The following is a 13,233-nucleotide window of genomic DNA, read 5'->3' on the forward strand; positions in this document are numbered from 1 at the left end:
TAAAAATAACGTTTTAATACATAAAATATATATATTAAAAATATATATTAATTAATATTTATGTAATAATAAATAATTATCAAATATCAGTCTGCCAAGGTATTTTCAACAAATAATTTCTGTTAGTTTACGAAACCTCAGTAATCATCATAAAATAAGGAATTCAATAAATGTGATCTACTTATTATATATTACACAATCAGAGTTACTTCATTACCTTGGCTTCACCAAATACTATATAAGTATCTGAAGCTGGATTCTTCAAAACATCTGGCTTGTTTATAACGAACAGAATATTCTTTGATTTACGAATAGTTACTCTATTGACTCCTTGAACCTGAATATAAAAAGCAAAGCAACATTGTCTTAAATACAAAATAAATTTTGAGAGATGACATATGTAACTCAATGTATAGAAATAATATCTGTAGTAAATTCATAATCGATAAGTTCAATCCCAATTCTCCCATCTCTCCCATATATGTTTCAGTTTATAAAAGATTAATTGAAAAGTTAAGTTTTGAAAGAGTATGAGATTGTAATACATTTCAGATAATAAATTTATTTAAAAAAAATAAATTTATTAGAATATTAAAACATTTAAGTTTACCGGCTTCAATCCTAATTTGCTCATGAGCTTCCTAGCTTTTTTTTCTCCACGGCTTTGCTTGGCCTTGGACACCATATCAATAGGAAGTCCAGTGACTGTTGTACCAGGAAAACCGACGGTACCCGGAGTGCCAGCATCTTCTAATTCCGGTATAGTATCGTCTGAGTCAGAATCAGTTGCAGAACCGATACCTACCAACTCCACCTTTGTCGGCTCCGAGCTCGCCGCCTTGTCAAGTTCCGTTAATTCTGGCATGTTTACTGATCTGTAAAAAAATACATCATATATAAATCTTATTCTCCATGTAAAAAAGTAAAATCTCTACAAAAAAAAAATAAAATGAAAAAATGAGAAGCTACCACGTGCTAAAGTCGGATAGAGCATGACCCCACCTAAAGTGTATCTAATAAGTGGTCAGATAATTTTCAACAAAATAGATTAGCACGAAATGTTGAAGTGAGATAACTATATTTTCGATATTAAGTACGCGATGAAGAGTCAATCGTACAGTATCGACGGACGAACAGCCATCGGCGATCATTGGCGCGAAATCTCGAGTCCCGCACGAATATCATCATGAATGGACATTATGGCGTCCGCCAAAAAAGCCTGAGAAACAATTCACTAAGAGCAATTTATTTTGATTTTGTGTGATTTTTACCTAATATCGTGATTCGCTACGGTATATTATAATTACGACACGTCTCGTCACTGTTAAATCTTAATCGGAACGTTTTGTCACGAAGTTTCACGTCATTATATGTGGCCACATAATGTAGTAAAAATTGTCGGAAACAAGCCTCAATGGCTAGAAGCCTTGGAACCCGTTAAGCGCTCGCATTAAAATCATTGACGATAAGACATATCACACGATACTATTAGCACAAATATTAAGGAGGACATTCGATCTTGTGATATATGTATGTCTCTTAACGAATTATACGATGATGCCGAAAAAATCGTTAGATTTACCTTGCACGGTAATTCGCCGATCGAATGAACGAACGAATAAGACGGACACTATTTTCACGTAGAAATTGAAGCCTATAAATTAAGGCCGATTTACATGCTTACCAGCTTACGAAGCCATGTATCATGGAAATATCTAGACGAGGTACAACGTGAAGTTGTAATGTTCCTATAATAATAATGGCTCCTGCACACAGAACAACGCTTGCAGCGCAACAGAAGTTGCCACGCTAACCAATCATTCTTTCGTTCCTATGGAAAAGCGATAAATTGATTGGTTACTACTACGTTAATTTTCACCACGCGGCAAACAGTGCCGCGTTCTGTGTGGAGAAAGCATTAAGTTAATGAGGTAACAATTTTTTATTGCTTAAATCCACCATATGCGTCCGTTCAAGAAATCAGTAAGGGACTCCGCACAATAAAAGGAACAGAGAACAGAGAATAAGAATTTCAACCTATCAGAAACTGTGTATATTCCAGAATACATGATTTCTGATAGGTTGAAATTCTCTGTTCTTTGTTCCCTGTTCCTTTTATTGTGCGGAACCCCTCAGAGACACAGATTGACACAAGAATCATTCTAGCCTTGATCAATAATCAAAGAAATAAAGATATGTGCTTCTACTGGAAAACTCCCCATGTAACTTTTTCCTTAACGCGAAAACAAAAATAAAAATTTTTATAATCATATTAAAAAATGTTATTTTTGCAAAGCTGCTTTTTCTATTGAACGCAGCCAATGAGTTTTAAATGTCGTAAGCGTGAATCGAATTACAGGTATGGTAAACACTCTTTGAAAACCGCATTGAATTTCTCGCGCATGCGCTATAACGAATACAATGACATAAAACACAGGAGTTTCAACATGTCCTACAGACGAGAGATCAAAATGATTGAAATGTAAATAATAAATTAATATTAATACTAGAATGAATTAATATTAACACTCGAATAAATAAAAAAATTGCATTATCGGCATTGTTGCTATTATTATCGGCAGAATAATCGAATAAAGATAAGTATTATGAAATTATTTGGAATGAACTCCACTATCGAATTACTCAATAATTATCTAGATTTTTATTGTGTTTTCTAGAAAAACAAAACAGAATAATTCCAATTGGATTTCATTCCGAATAATTTCATGATATATACCAAGGTGAAAAAATAAAACTAGTTAAATTCTGTCTAAAATTGTATTATACCAAGAATTTTCCAAATTGCTCAAGTATCTTTTCCACATATAAATTTACCATACTAAAATAACAATACAATTCCTTATTTAGGAAGCAAAAAAATACAATAGTTTTTACAATTTACGATTATGTTAAGGTCGAATTCGAGCTGATACAATAATCTTAAGTTTTATTAGCCTATCTAGAATCACAGTAGAGTGTAATCATAAGTAATATAATGTAGAGCGCATTCTCAAATTTCTATTATAATGATACTATTTAATCTAAAGAAGCTATCTGAGTGTTAAATAATTTTCCATGAAAAAGATAGTGCTGCTACAAAATGCATTTTTTTCGTTCATACTTTTCGAAAGACGACGCATTTACATAACAAAATTTATGTTTCGTAATAGCCTTACATCTAAATTAATAGTTAAATTTTAATACGCTAGAATGTAATTTATTTTTTTATTTAATAAAGCAATATATGAAACTAAGTATAGCAATATTCAGATGAAAGGCATGGTTGGTTCAGCTTAAAATGTACGAAGGAAAGATCAGTGTAGCTTCTCAAAAAAATTTGTGGCCTAATATAAATAATGATCTGCCACTGCAGATAAGATAGGCAGTCTTATAAAAAATACATTATTAATTGATATGCAACATGAACTTTTCGCATGCATGCAATGCGTTCAAGTATTTTGTTGCATTTGATTAAATTGTGCCTCAAAAACTAAAAATGAAACGCAATTTCATATAAATATTGTTATGTATATATAAATATTTGTATGAAATCTACGAGGTATTTAAAAACAATTAGATTAATGATTTGTTGCTCTTATTTCAGCCTTTTGCATTCGGTAATCGCACTAATGCTAGATTAAATAAAAATTTGGAATGATAATAATCTTTCATGATCATCAAGTATAGAATCCTCATACATTTTTTTACAACTTGTTTCGCAAATACTATATAATCAAACTTAGATAAGAAAAGTCTATTGATTTCATATTAAGTATAATCAACAATTATATATAATATTTGTTACTTCTAAGTTAGAGCAACAATTTCCATTAAATAGCAACGTTTCAATTGTCGATTACATCTATAATCTAAAAAGATATTTTACATTTCCAGCTTTCACGTTAAGAAAGTCAACATATTTTATCTAATTTATTTTATTTTATTCATTGACGTTACCATTCTTGTTTATTTATATTTTTTCACTTTTATCAAATTTTAAACTTACTTGAAATTCTAATTTACAAATATCCTTTTTCGCCTTCAGGCTAGTTATTTTTTTAGAATAGAAAAGTTATGAGTGCTACGATTGAATTTCATCAGACTGTACTTCATTCTCCTCGGATTTTTTCTCCTTTAATAATTCCTTGGTTTCGGATTCAGGAGAGTCAGCTGTTTCGCCTGGTCTTTCAACTACTTCAATATCTGAATCTATAAAATACAAAATTGTATAAATACCGATAATTATTCTAGCATTCATATGTATTATTCACACTAGAGATAAAAAATATTGGCAATAAAATTAAATTAAATTACTCGAGAAATCAACATAAATAATAAAAATAATAGAAATTATATACCTGTATCTGAATGTGTACATGTTTCCAGCTCATTGTCAGTAAGTTTTATTGTCTCTTCGTCTGTATTATGAGGTAAACTAGCTTCGGATTCTGCACTCAAAGTTGTAGCAGGATTATCAAAATCTAATTTTGGAGCAGAAGGCTTTTGTTTTCTTGCAGGATTCCAGAAACCACAGTAACAACATCTGTACGCTGCAAAAGTATATGTATATTTATATCATCTATTAAAATATATTTTAAGGGAAAACTCTTTTTAAAAAATGAACATCTTACCGAAATATTCGAACTCTTCTTTCAGAGCCATTCCATTGTGCGATTCACATTGCCGACAAATTAAAGCATAACGATTTGCAGGACCATCACCTACTAAATAGTCAACCAAACGATCAATGACTGTTCTTTGTTGCGGCAATACAGGTCGTGGTAATGGTGATCCTAAAGTCATATATGCAGTCGTTAATTATTTTTATATAATTAATGAATTTATGTGACATACTTCAAAATACGTATAAGTACAATATTTTTGCAAATCATCATATATTATATTTTTACTTACGAAAACTCATGGTTGCAGGATTAATTATTCTAGACTGGAAAGAAGCATTTAAAGGTTGATTAATCGATCTAATGGGAGGTGTCGTTTGACCAGAAGCAGATACACCCATCTGTGTATTTTGTGGCTGATTTTGAATTGTTACAATTCTTCTTCTTAAGTCACTATTTAGAGGAGATATTACAGCCTCTGGCGTAGGACGCCGAGGTGTTTCAGATGGTACGTACATCCTATGGGAAATAAGCTATAAACAAAATTATTAATTTGAATGTTTTCACAAAGAATCTTTTAATAATATAACTTGTGTTTCATTTTCTCTAGTTTTGCTACCATTTCATTTTATTCTTATATACTTTTATATATACTCGTAAGTATTATGCGTTTCGAAGTACAAACCTTCGGAGTTAACTGTAAAGAAAGAAATAAAATCTAATGAATGTAAAATCAAATTTATAAAAAAATTAGTGTAAAATAAGACAATAGAAATTATATAATTTTAGTTTTCTTTATTTATGTAGCATTATCTATAACTAAATATTTAAATAATATTTATTTAAATGTAATATTTAAATACAAGATCAACATAAATGTACTTACAGGTGACATGTTATTGGTTAATTCGTCTGGTGCAAATTTTAATAATATTTCTTTAGCTTTCTTATACGTCTCCGTTTCGGTAACTTCGTTTAATATCTTCTTTTTTTCTGCCATGGCAGTAGACAATTTTTCTTGGTTAAGAGTAATTTTACGATTATAATACCATGAAACCATTTTCTTTGTTAAAAGTATTCTGAAAGGAAAATATATTTGATCACATTTCCTAGTTAAAAAGATCCATATATTGTACGATTATAATCAACAAGTTTCTCATATTTGCATACTTACAAAATTGGAAAAAATAGTAATGGTGTTATATAAAAGATCTGATCGTATAATGACGCTGGGAAGAAACAAAAGTAAAAGATGAATGCTATCATAACATAAAGGACAACTCCATAAATGATGATAGTTCCTACTATTTTTTTGTGTCTTTGTTCCGTAGTCTGTCCATACTGTTGGATGTCTTTGATTTGCTGTTAAAACAGGAAGTTACGTAATGTCATTTTATAATATATGTCATGCAGTAACAATAAAATAATACTCACTGCATCTAGACCCTCCAAAATTTCAATGGTTGTCTTTTTTTTCTGAAAAAATATATTACATTATATATATATATATTTTACATTATAATTATATATGTGTATACCTTATTAAATATATAAATATATTTCTTTATATAAAAAAAAGACGCTTAACGAAAATCATGATCAATAAAGAGTAATTTCTCTTGAAAAAAAATAAAACTGTAGCATAAATTTTTTCTAAAGTATTCAATATTTTTATAGTTTTTCTGTAAAATATTAAATTGAGTATTGAAAAAATACGATAGGAAAAAATAAGATTTGTAAAATACATTTTCTTTGTATTATATATTTTTGGAGTAGGCTTTGTACAGATATTCGTATGATTAAAAAGATAAAAATAAATTAAATAGCTAATTAAATAAATACTAAAAGATAATTCGACTTCAATTTACAAAGTAACAATGCATATCGTTCATGCATTCATAATATAATTCCTTCGCAATAATGACGCGTGTAAATTAGAACAAAGTTCGTCATTGAATGTTAATGTTTGGGTCTCGCAATATCCCTGCGGAATAAATTTATCGACCGTTTTTGTTTACTCATGACAATGGTGGGCATCGGGAAAATCGTTTTCCCCGATCACGACGAATCCAAGGACTCGTATACACGCGGCAGTTTAAAAAAGATGTCAGATAAAGAAAAACGTAATCATACTAGTTACGCGCCGTCTTGCGTCTCGCTATGTTTAGAAAAAAGAACCCAAAGTTATTGCTTCGCCCCAAGGTTAACGCAATCTACGCGATTACGAATCTGTCGTCATCCAAACGGATTCACGGCTATAAATAGGACATGAATGACATTTAGAAATGTTGCTCGACGAGTTCGTTTAACCACAGATAGATAAATGCGGAACGCCGTACATATATGATTGGTGTTAACCTCAACGAAATGTCACAGAAAGAGATCTCGACACGTTACGATACTCACTTGAAATCTGGACAGTATTATCCCCATATTAACGGCAGTTACCACGAAGACGGACTATACGAAGAGAATCTCGTTGACGTCAATCGCAAACGCGTCGGATACTTGTCGTACCGAAACCGACATAAAACCGTCTTCCAATCGTTTTAAAATAGTCCTCGTCCTACCCCTCCGGCCGGTTGTGCCGTTCGATACGATCCAAATTTAAATCCCCGTCGCGCCGTTTATCTCGATATTTATAGCCTGGGATCGTCTACGGAATAGTCCGGCGTGCCGTCGCCCGTCGGATAATTTCTATCATGTTCGGCGTGACGTTGAAGAAGAACGAAATGTGGAGATCGGTCCAGCTGTTAGCTGTAACCCGTCGACACTACGAACTCCCGGACGGGTCGCAAACAAGACGCGATTTTATTGTACACCGTTCCGCGCACTCGTGTGCGTAGTCCGACCGGACTAGCCGGAGGAACCGAATAAAATCGTGCGTTCGAAAACTCACGAAGACGTAAGCGCGGCGGAATAATCGTCAAACGGTTTCTCGGTCGAAACTGAATTCAATCGAACCGGATCGCGCGATAAAAATGTTGGCGGAAACCGGCTTTCCTTTCGATACCTATACGTCCGGTTGACTTGACTTGATGTCAACACTTGACTAACCATTAATGATTGATTATTGGAATTTATTATCGTTCAAAAATGCAACGGTAGAATACTAATTTTGCAGGATTGACTCACGCAGTGAGCATCTATCGTTGACAAATACGATTGGTTAATTTAAATGGACTCATCGTGATTAAAGTTAATTGGAGTTGGTTAAAGTGGCCTTAAGCGTAGTCTACAATAAGTCGCGAACGCTTCGTCGCCAGTCGCAATGCTTGGCGACAGCCAATCGGAAGCGTCAATAGTAAATTAGTGATGCTTCTAATTGGTCGTCGTGAAGCATTGCGATTGGCAACGGTGTATTGGCAATTTATTGTAGATTATGCTTTAAAGCTCCAGACACAATGCGAAGGAATAGCGAGAGCGATAAAAATTACACGATTTCTAACGTTATTTATATATATTAAGAGTCACATTATAAGGTATTTTTGTAGAATCTTGCAAGAGAGAAGGATATATGTTTACATTATTTCTCTTTCTTTAATCTTTATCTAACTTGTTTTAACTTCTAAAACGATTGCTCATGCATTACAACTACATCGATTAGATATTTGTTACAAAGAAAAACGTAAAAATTTAGGAAATGGGTGGATGTGCAGTACTGTTCTACAATAATTCTTCATCTAAGGCTCATTTCATATTTATGTTGCTGAAATATAACATTTATGATACTTAAAATTAGTGTTATTCAAATATAAGCGGGAATTGACAAAACCTAACGAATCAATAAAAACTGGCTACCGTATGATGTGACTCTTATTATAGAGTCTCTCAATCATAAAATTATCGTACTTTTTCTAAATTAATTCTCTAATGTTTAAGACTTTATAGAAAAAAAATATTAATATTAAGAGAAGTAAAGCAATTTTTAATTTAAAAAAAGTTAATAAATTAAAGTTTAAAAATAACTAAATTAAGTTAAAAATTAATGCATTTAAAATTAACTAAGTTAAGTTAAAAGTTACTAACTTTTTAATTGTTTTTTAAAACTGTCAACGTTTTAACTAGTTATCCCTGGACAAACGTAATATCAACCTTATGTAGCTCTAAATAGAAAAATATAGCCTAATCAGCGCGTAGAAAACTACATAACAGACATTTTGTTGGACGGATCTATTAGGCGCATTCAGCGATTCAGCGAATTCAACAGTTGAGCTGATTCACTGTTTGGTGTATTTTTCTAGGTTATCCAATCAGATCTTTATATCTAGAAAAATGCACTAATAGTAGCGAAGTTTTATTTCAACTGTCGTGTCTGCTGAATGTGCTCGATCTCATCACTGTACCGCGTCATCTACGCAAAAATTAGGTTAGGTTGTAAAGTAAACGTGTTGCATCGTTTCATTGATGCACGTACGTTGTTAAAGATTGCATTCGTTCATTGCGAACAACAATATTATTTTAAAAGCTTTCACGAACGTTACAACAATGAGCTTTTCTGTGTACGAGTCGTACGTTGCTCTATGTAACAATGAACGTGTGATAATGCACAATATTGACAATAACACCGAAAAGACGATAATTTTGCCCGATCTGGAGAAGAAGAAGACAGAGCACAACAAGAAGGATATCGAGGATTGTCACATGATAACGTCTCTGGCGTTTTCAGAAGATGGGAAATATTTTGCGGTATGCACAAATGGCAGGCAACTGTGCTTGTATGAAACAAAAGACTTCAAGCTTCTATCGAATCGAACGCTCAGCAGGGCTGCAAGCAGAATGAGATTCTCACCGAACAACGATATCGTGATAGCAGATAGGGCTGGAGATGCTTACCTGTTTTCTACCAGTTGTCCAACGGAAGCTGGAACCTTAATCTTGGGACACTTGTCAATGCTTCTCGATGTACTTGTCACGCAAGATATGAAATACGTTCTAACAGCTGATAGAGAAGAAAAAATAAGAGTTTCCATGTTTCCCAACTGTTACAACATTGTATCTTACTGCTTGGGACATAAAAAATTCGTGACGAATATCTCAGAGTTGCCTCATGAGAAGAGCGTCCTAATATCGTGCGGTGGTGATGGAGTCTTCAAATTATGGGACTATAAATATGGTAGTGAACTACTGTCTGTCAATTTTTACGATAAGATATCGAAATGCGACATAGAAAGATTTAATCAAGACCTCGATCATGATGAATATGTAGATATACTGCCTGTCAAGTATCTCAGAGTATATTATTTTAGTAAAATAGAATCTTTAATTATAATAAGTTTTTATAGTAGCAAAATACTATTAGTTTATAAGATTAGTGGCGACAATAATACACAGTTAAAAGCAAATTATTTGGAGTCTATAACCGTAGAAACTGAACCTATCGAATGTCTTTTATACAAACAAGATTTGTGGGTATTAACAGATGTAGGACTGCGAGTATTCAAATTTGATAACGATAGGTTTGTAACTTACGATGCTCTGAATTCTACAATTAAACGTCTCAATGCCTCCTGGCAAATTTTAAACAATACTATTGTTGAACAAAACTCGATTTCCGTTTTATATAAAAAAACATATGACAATGTGAAGGAATATCAAAAAAAGAAAAAAATGCGTCTTGCAGGCAATACAAAGTAGATTATAATTCTTACAAATGTTATAAATACGATATTTAGTATTTTGTAAAATATGCAAATAAATATTCGCAACAATCTAGCAAAATCAGAAAGAAAAATAAAGGTTTTTATATTTATTTTACATCAATCATTTTAGATTATATCAATGTTATTAATTATATCATACAAATTTGCTAATATGTTAATGCTGAATAAACTCTCTTCTACACAAATATAATTTCATTATAGAAAATTAAAATAATTTTAGTAAGACAATATTGAATGATCCACTTGGGGTCATATAAAATTAATAGACATCTAATATTATTTTTGAAATATAAAATGATAATATTGTACATCGAATTACACAGGTTTATAATCTAGTTTCGATTCAAGTTTCTTATTATCAGAAACTTTTCTGACAGCTTTCATAAAATCTTCTTGTATTACATATTCTCTTTCTAATCGTATTGCAAACAAGCCAGCTTCTGTGCACACATTTCTTAAGTCAGCACCATTGAATCCATCAGAGAGTTTAACCACAGCTTCATAATCTATATTTGCATGTATATTTATATAATATTATAAAACAAAATATTTAAAATATTTGAAACATTAAGAATGAATTAGTTTCTTACCGATTTCACCATGTTTGGCAATTGGCAAAGCGTGTATCTTTAAAATCTCTAAACGAGCTTGTTCATTAGGAAGCGGTATTTCAATCTTTCTATCCAATCTTCCTGGTCGTAATAATGCAGGATCTAATGTATCAGGTCTATTTGTAGCCATTATCATTTTAACTTGGCCCAAAGAATCAAATCCATCCATTTGATTCAACAACTCCATCAAAGTTCGCTGAATTTCTCGATCAGCACTTGTCCCTTCCGAAAATCTGCGGCCACCTATATATATGCAAAAATAAATATTAATTTTATTAATATTTAACCTATAATTTTCTCTCTTAATCTAGATATTTCTTTAAATTAAAAATATCGTATACTCACCAATAGCATCAATTTCGTCCATGAATATAATACAAGGTTGATGGTCACGAGCGTAATTGAACATCTCTCTAATCAGTCTAGCCGATTCTCCAATATATTTATCAACAATAGCGCTCGAAACAACTTTCAAAAAATTTGCATCTAACTGACTGGCAACAGCTCTTGCCAATAATGTTTTTCCAGTACCTGGAGGACCGTATAACAAGCATCCTTTAGGAGGAGTAATTCCAACTCTTTGAAAAAGTTCAGGATTTAATAATGGCAATTCTATAACTTCACGCAATTCGCGTATTTGTTCACTCAAACCACCGATTGCAGAATAAGTCACATGACCAGGATCTTCATGAGACATGTTATAAACTAATGGATCAACCTAAAAAGCAATATGAATAAATTTTTGAAGAATTAGAAACTAATCTTTCTAAAGATAAATTAGTGAGTTTTTTTTACCTCACGTGGTAAATAACGCATGATCGTAAGAGTTGTCATATCTAAAGCAACTCTAGTTCCAGATTTTAATTTATTTTTGTCCAATTGACGTCGACATCCAACAACATAACGTGGACCATTTGTTGCTTTCACTATAACTATACAATAAATATTTATTATGTTAAATGTATATCTCATTGTTCTTACAAAATATAAACAGCACCACTGTAATAAAATTTGAAATTTTTAGCCATCTTTAAAATTAAATATAGATAGAGATGCAGACATATATTAGTCAATATAAATTGATTACTTACACTTTTCTTCTGTAAGTTGTTTCAATACTTCTCCAACAATCTATAAGATAAAGATCGTAAAATATAGAACATAAAGGTAAATTAAGTTACAACATTTCGACAACATACTTGTCCAACACTTTGTAACGCCTTTAGATCATTTTCAGACTTGTCATATTGCTTTGTCAGATCCTTGAGGTGTTCTCTCACTAAAAAGTACGTACATTTTATGGTTTTTAAAATAAATTAATTGTAAGACATAAAATAAAAAGTTCAAAAAATATATCAGTACAATAATATCACAAGAAAAACGTATCTACGAATAAAATATAGACAAAAGAAAACTTGACAAGAGAGATGTGAGAGGTTATGAGCCTCCGAGATATGTACTTTGCAAATGAAATTTTATTATATAAAATTTATAATATTTACGAAAATATCTTACTTTCCTTGAGACGTGACTCAACTTCTTTATGTTCCAAGAGCTTCTTTCGGTAATCTTGAAGCCCTTTTTCTCTTACAGAATCCATGGTAACCGCCATTTTTACTTATTTTGCTGTCTAACTGTCACCGACAGAATTTTTGCAGATAGGCAAGACGTGAGTCAAAACCGTCTTGCAACTATTGGAAATTTTCTTCGCTCTAATTGGATTATACTTTCAGATCTAGAAGAATAGTCCTATCTCAGTAGACAATCATAAAACGGTAGCAAATCTGTTGTGATCTGATTGATGTGATTGGTTAGATCAAATAACTATTAGGATTAAATTTAATAACTATTGAGTCTTTCTTTTCAGCTGTACTTCTCTTCAACTAAACTATTCCTCTTTTCTTTTTTTTCTTCAGCATATAAAGAAAAAAAAAAGTTAAACCGTACAATTCAGTTGGAAAAAACAGACCTACTTATTTGGTAGTTTGTCCTCCCATGAAAACGTGACTTTACACTTGGAACGATCGTCGCGCCGCTTCTGACGTATCTCAGTTTCAGCGTGATCATCCGTCGACGGTCAGTGTGTATGTACATATGCATTACCTGCCGCACGCGTATCTATGATTACTCCAGTTTACATACGCACACCACTCCCGCTACTGCGTGTTCGCGATTTTGGTGAGATTCCCGACGTAAGACGGAACTTGGAACAGTGCCGGAATATCGACAAGTTCGTATCGAAGAACGAGTGATGGGGGACGCAGCGATGAACGTCGCAGCGTCCGGTGGCAGCGGTGGCAGCGGTGGCAGCGGCGGCGGCGGCGGCGGCGGCGGCGG

General features: G+C 32.4%; 5 protein-coding genes across 6 annotated transcripts in view; 2 read left to right on the forward strand and 3 right to left on the reverse strand.

Moving 5' to 3' along the window:
- LOC108755766 (nascent polypeptide-associated complex subunit alpha) overlaps positions 1-1,671 on the reverse strand; it is a 2,344-nt gene extending 673 nt beyond the window's left edge. The window contains 3 exon segments of the mRNA XM_018499001.1: positions 137-337; positions 611-875; positions 1,583-1,671. Coding sequence (XP_018354503.1) covers positions 137-337; positions 611-865 — 456 coding nt within the window. The 5' untranslated portion in view covers positions 866-875; positions 1,583-1,671.
- Positions 1,672-4,018: 2,347 nt separating this feature from the next.
- LOC108755749 (protein lunapark-B) lies at positions 4,019-7,652 on the reverse strand. 2 transcript variants are annotated; one of them, XM_018498970.1, is made up of 9 exons: positions 7,029-7,652; positions 6,057-6,098; positions 5,797-5,984; positions 5,509-5,701; positions 5,308-5,319; positions 4,915-5,155; positions 4,632-4,793; positions 4,359-4,550; positions 4,019-4,209 (listed from the first exon to the last, which is right to left on the reverse strand). In XM_018498970.1, the coding sequence occupies exons 1-9, from the start codon at positions 7,053-7,055 to the stop codon at positions 4,082-4,084; spliced, it is 1,185 nt and encodes a 394-aa protein (XP_018354472.1). In that variant the 5' UTR covers positions 7,056-7,652; the 3' UTR covers positions 4,019-4,081. The 2 variants fall into 2 exon arrangements, with proteins under 2 accessions (XP_018354472.1, XP_018354473.1); XM_018498971.1 differs by lacking the exon at positions 5,308-5,319.
- Positions 7,653-8,887: 1,235 nt separating this feature from the next.
- Positions 8,888-10,327, forward strand: LOC108755962 (tRNA (guanine-N(7)-)-methyltransferase non-catalytic subunit WDR4). Its single transcript, XM_018499455.1, has one exon. The coding sequence runs from the start codon at positions 9,111-9,113 to the stop codon at positions 10,257-10,259; it is 1,149 nt and encodes a 382-aa protein (XP_018354957.1). The 5' UTR covers positions 8,888-9,110; the 3' UTR covers positions 10,260-10,327.
- Positions 10,328-10,537: 210 nt separating this feature from the next.
- LOC108755961 (26S protease regulatory subunit 10B) lies at positions 10,538-12,547 on the reverse strand. Its single transcript, XM_018499454.1, has 7 exons — positions 12,412-12,547; positions 12,096-12,175; positions 11,988-12,027; positions 11,692-11,828; positions 11,242-11,614; positions 10,876-11,139; positions 10,538-10,791 (listed from the first exon to the last, which is right to left on the reverse strand). The coding sequence occupies exons 1-7, from the start codon at positions 12,506-12,508 to the stop codon at positions 10,601-10,603; spliced, it is 1,182 nt and encodes a 393-aa protein (XP_018354956.1). The 5' UTR covers positions 12,509-12,547; the 3' UTR covers positions 10,538-10,600.
- A 376-nt stretch (positions 12,548-12,923) lies between these two features.
- Positions 12,924-13,233, forward strand: part of LOC108755963 (RAC-gamma serine/threonine-protein kinase) — a 4,651-nt gene continuing 4,341 nt past the window's right edge. Inside the window, exon 1 of the mRNA XM_018499457.1 lies at positions 12,924-13,212. Within this exon, the coding sequence (XP_018354959.1) occupies positions 13,148-13,212 (65 nt within the window). The 5' untranslated portion in view covers positions 12,924-13,147. The remainder of the gene's footprint in view (positions 13,213-13,233) is intronic.

Source organism: Trachymyrmex septentrionalis, unplaced genomic scaffold, assembly GCF_001594115.1.
Source record: "Trachymyrmex septentrionalis isolate Tsep2-gDNA-1 unplaced genomic scaffold, Tsep1.0 scaffold9, whole genome shotgun sequence".
NCBI lineage: Eukaryota > Metazoa > Arthropoda > Insecta > Hymenoptera > Formicidae > Trachymyrmex > Trachymyrmex septentrionalis.

What these genes read in the sequence shown, in the direction of transcription:
- LOC108755749 (XM_018498970.1), bottom strand. Translation starts at nt 7,055, where the DNA reads ATGGGGATAATACTGTCCAGATTTCAA. An exon ending in TCCTGCAACCATGAGTTTTC is followed by an intron (nt 4,794 to 4,914) that starts GTAAGTAAAAAT and finishes ATATGACTTTAG; the next exon opens with GATCACCATTACCACGACCT. An exon ending in AGAAGAGTTCGAATATTTCG is followed by an intron (nt 4,551 to 4,631) that starts GTAAGATGTTCA and finishes ATACTTTTGCAG; the next exon opens with CGTACAGATGTTGTTACTGT.
- LOC108755962 (XM_018499455.1), top strand. Translation starts at nt 9,111, where the DNA reads ATGAGCTTTTCTGTGTACGAGTCGTACGTTGCTCTATGTAACAATGAA.
- LOC108755961 (XM_018499454.1), bottom strand. Translation starts at nt 12,508, where the DNA reads ATGGCGGTTACCATGGATTCTGTAAGAGAAAAAGGGCTTCAAGATTAC. An exon ending in TGAGTCACGTCTCAAGGAAA is followed by an intron (nt 12,176 to 12,411) that starts GTAAGATATTTT and finishes CGTACTTTTTAG; the next exon opens with TGAGAGAACACCTCAAGGAT. An exon ending in ACAACTTACAGAAGAAAAGT is followed by an intron (nt 11,829 to 11,987) that starts GTAAGTAATCAA and finishes TTTATTGTATAG; the next exon opens with TTATAGTGAAAGCAACAAAT.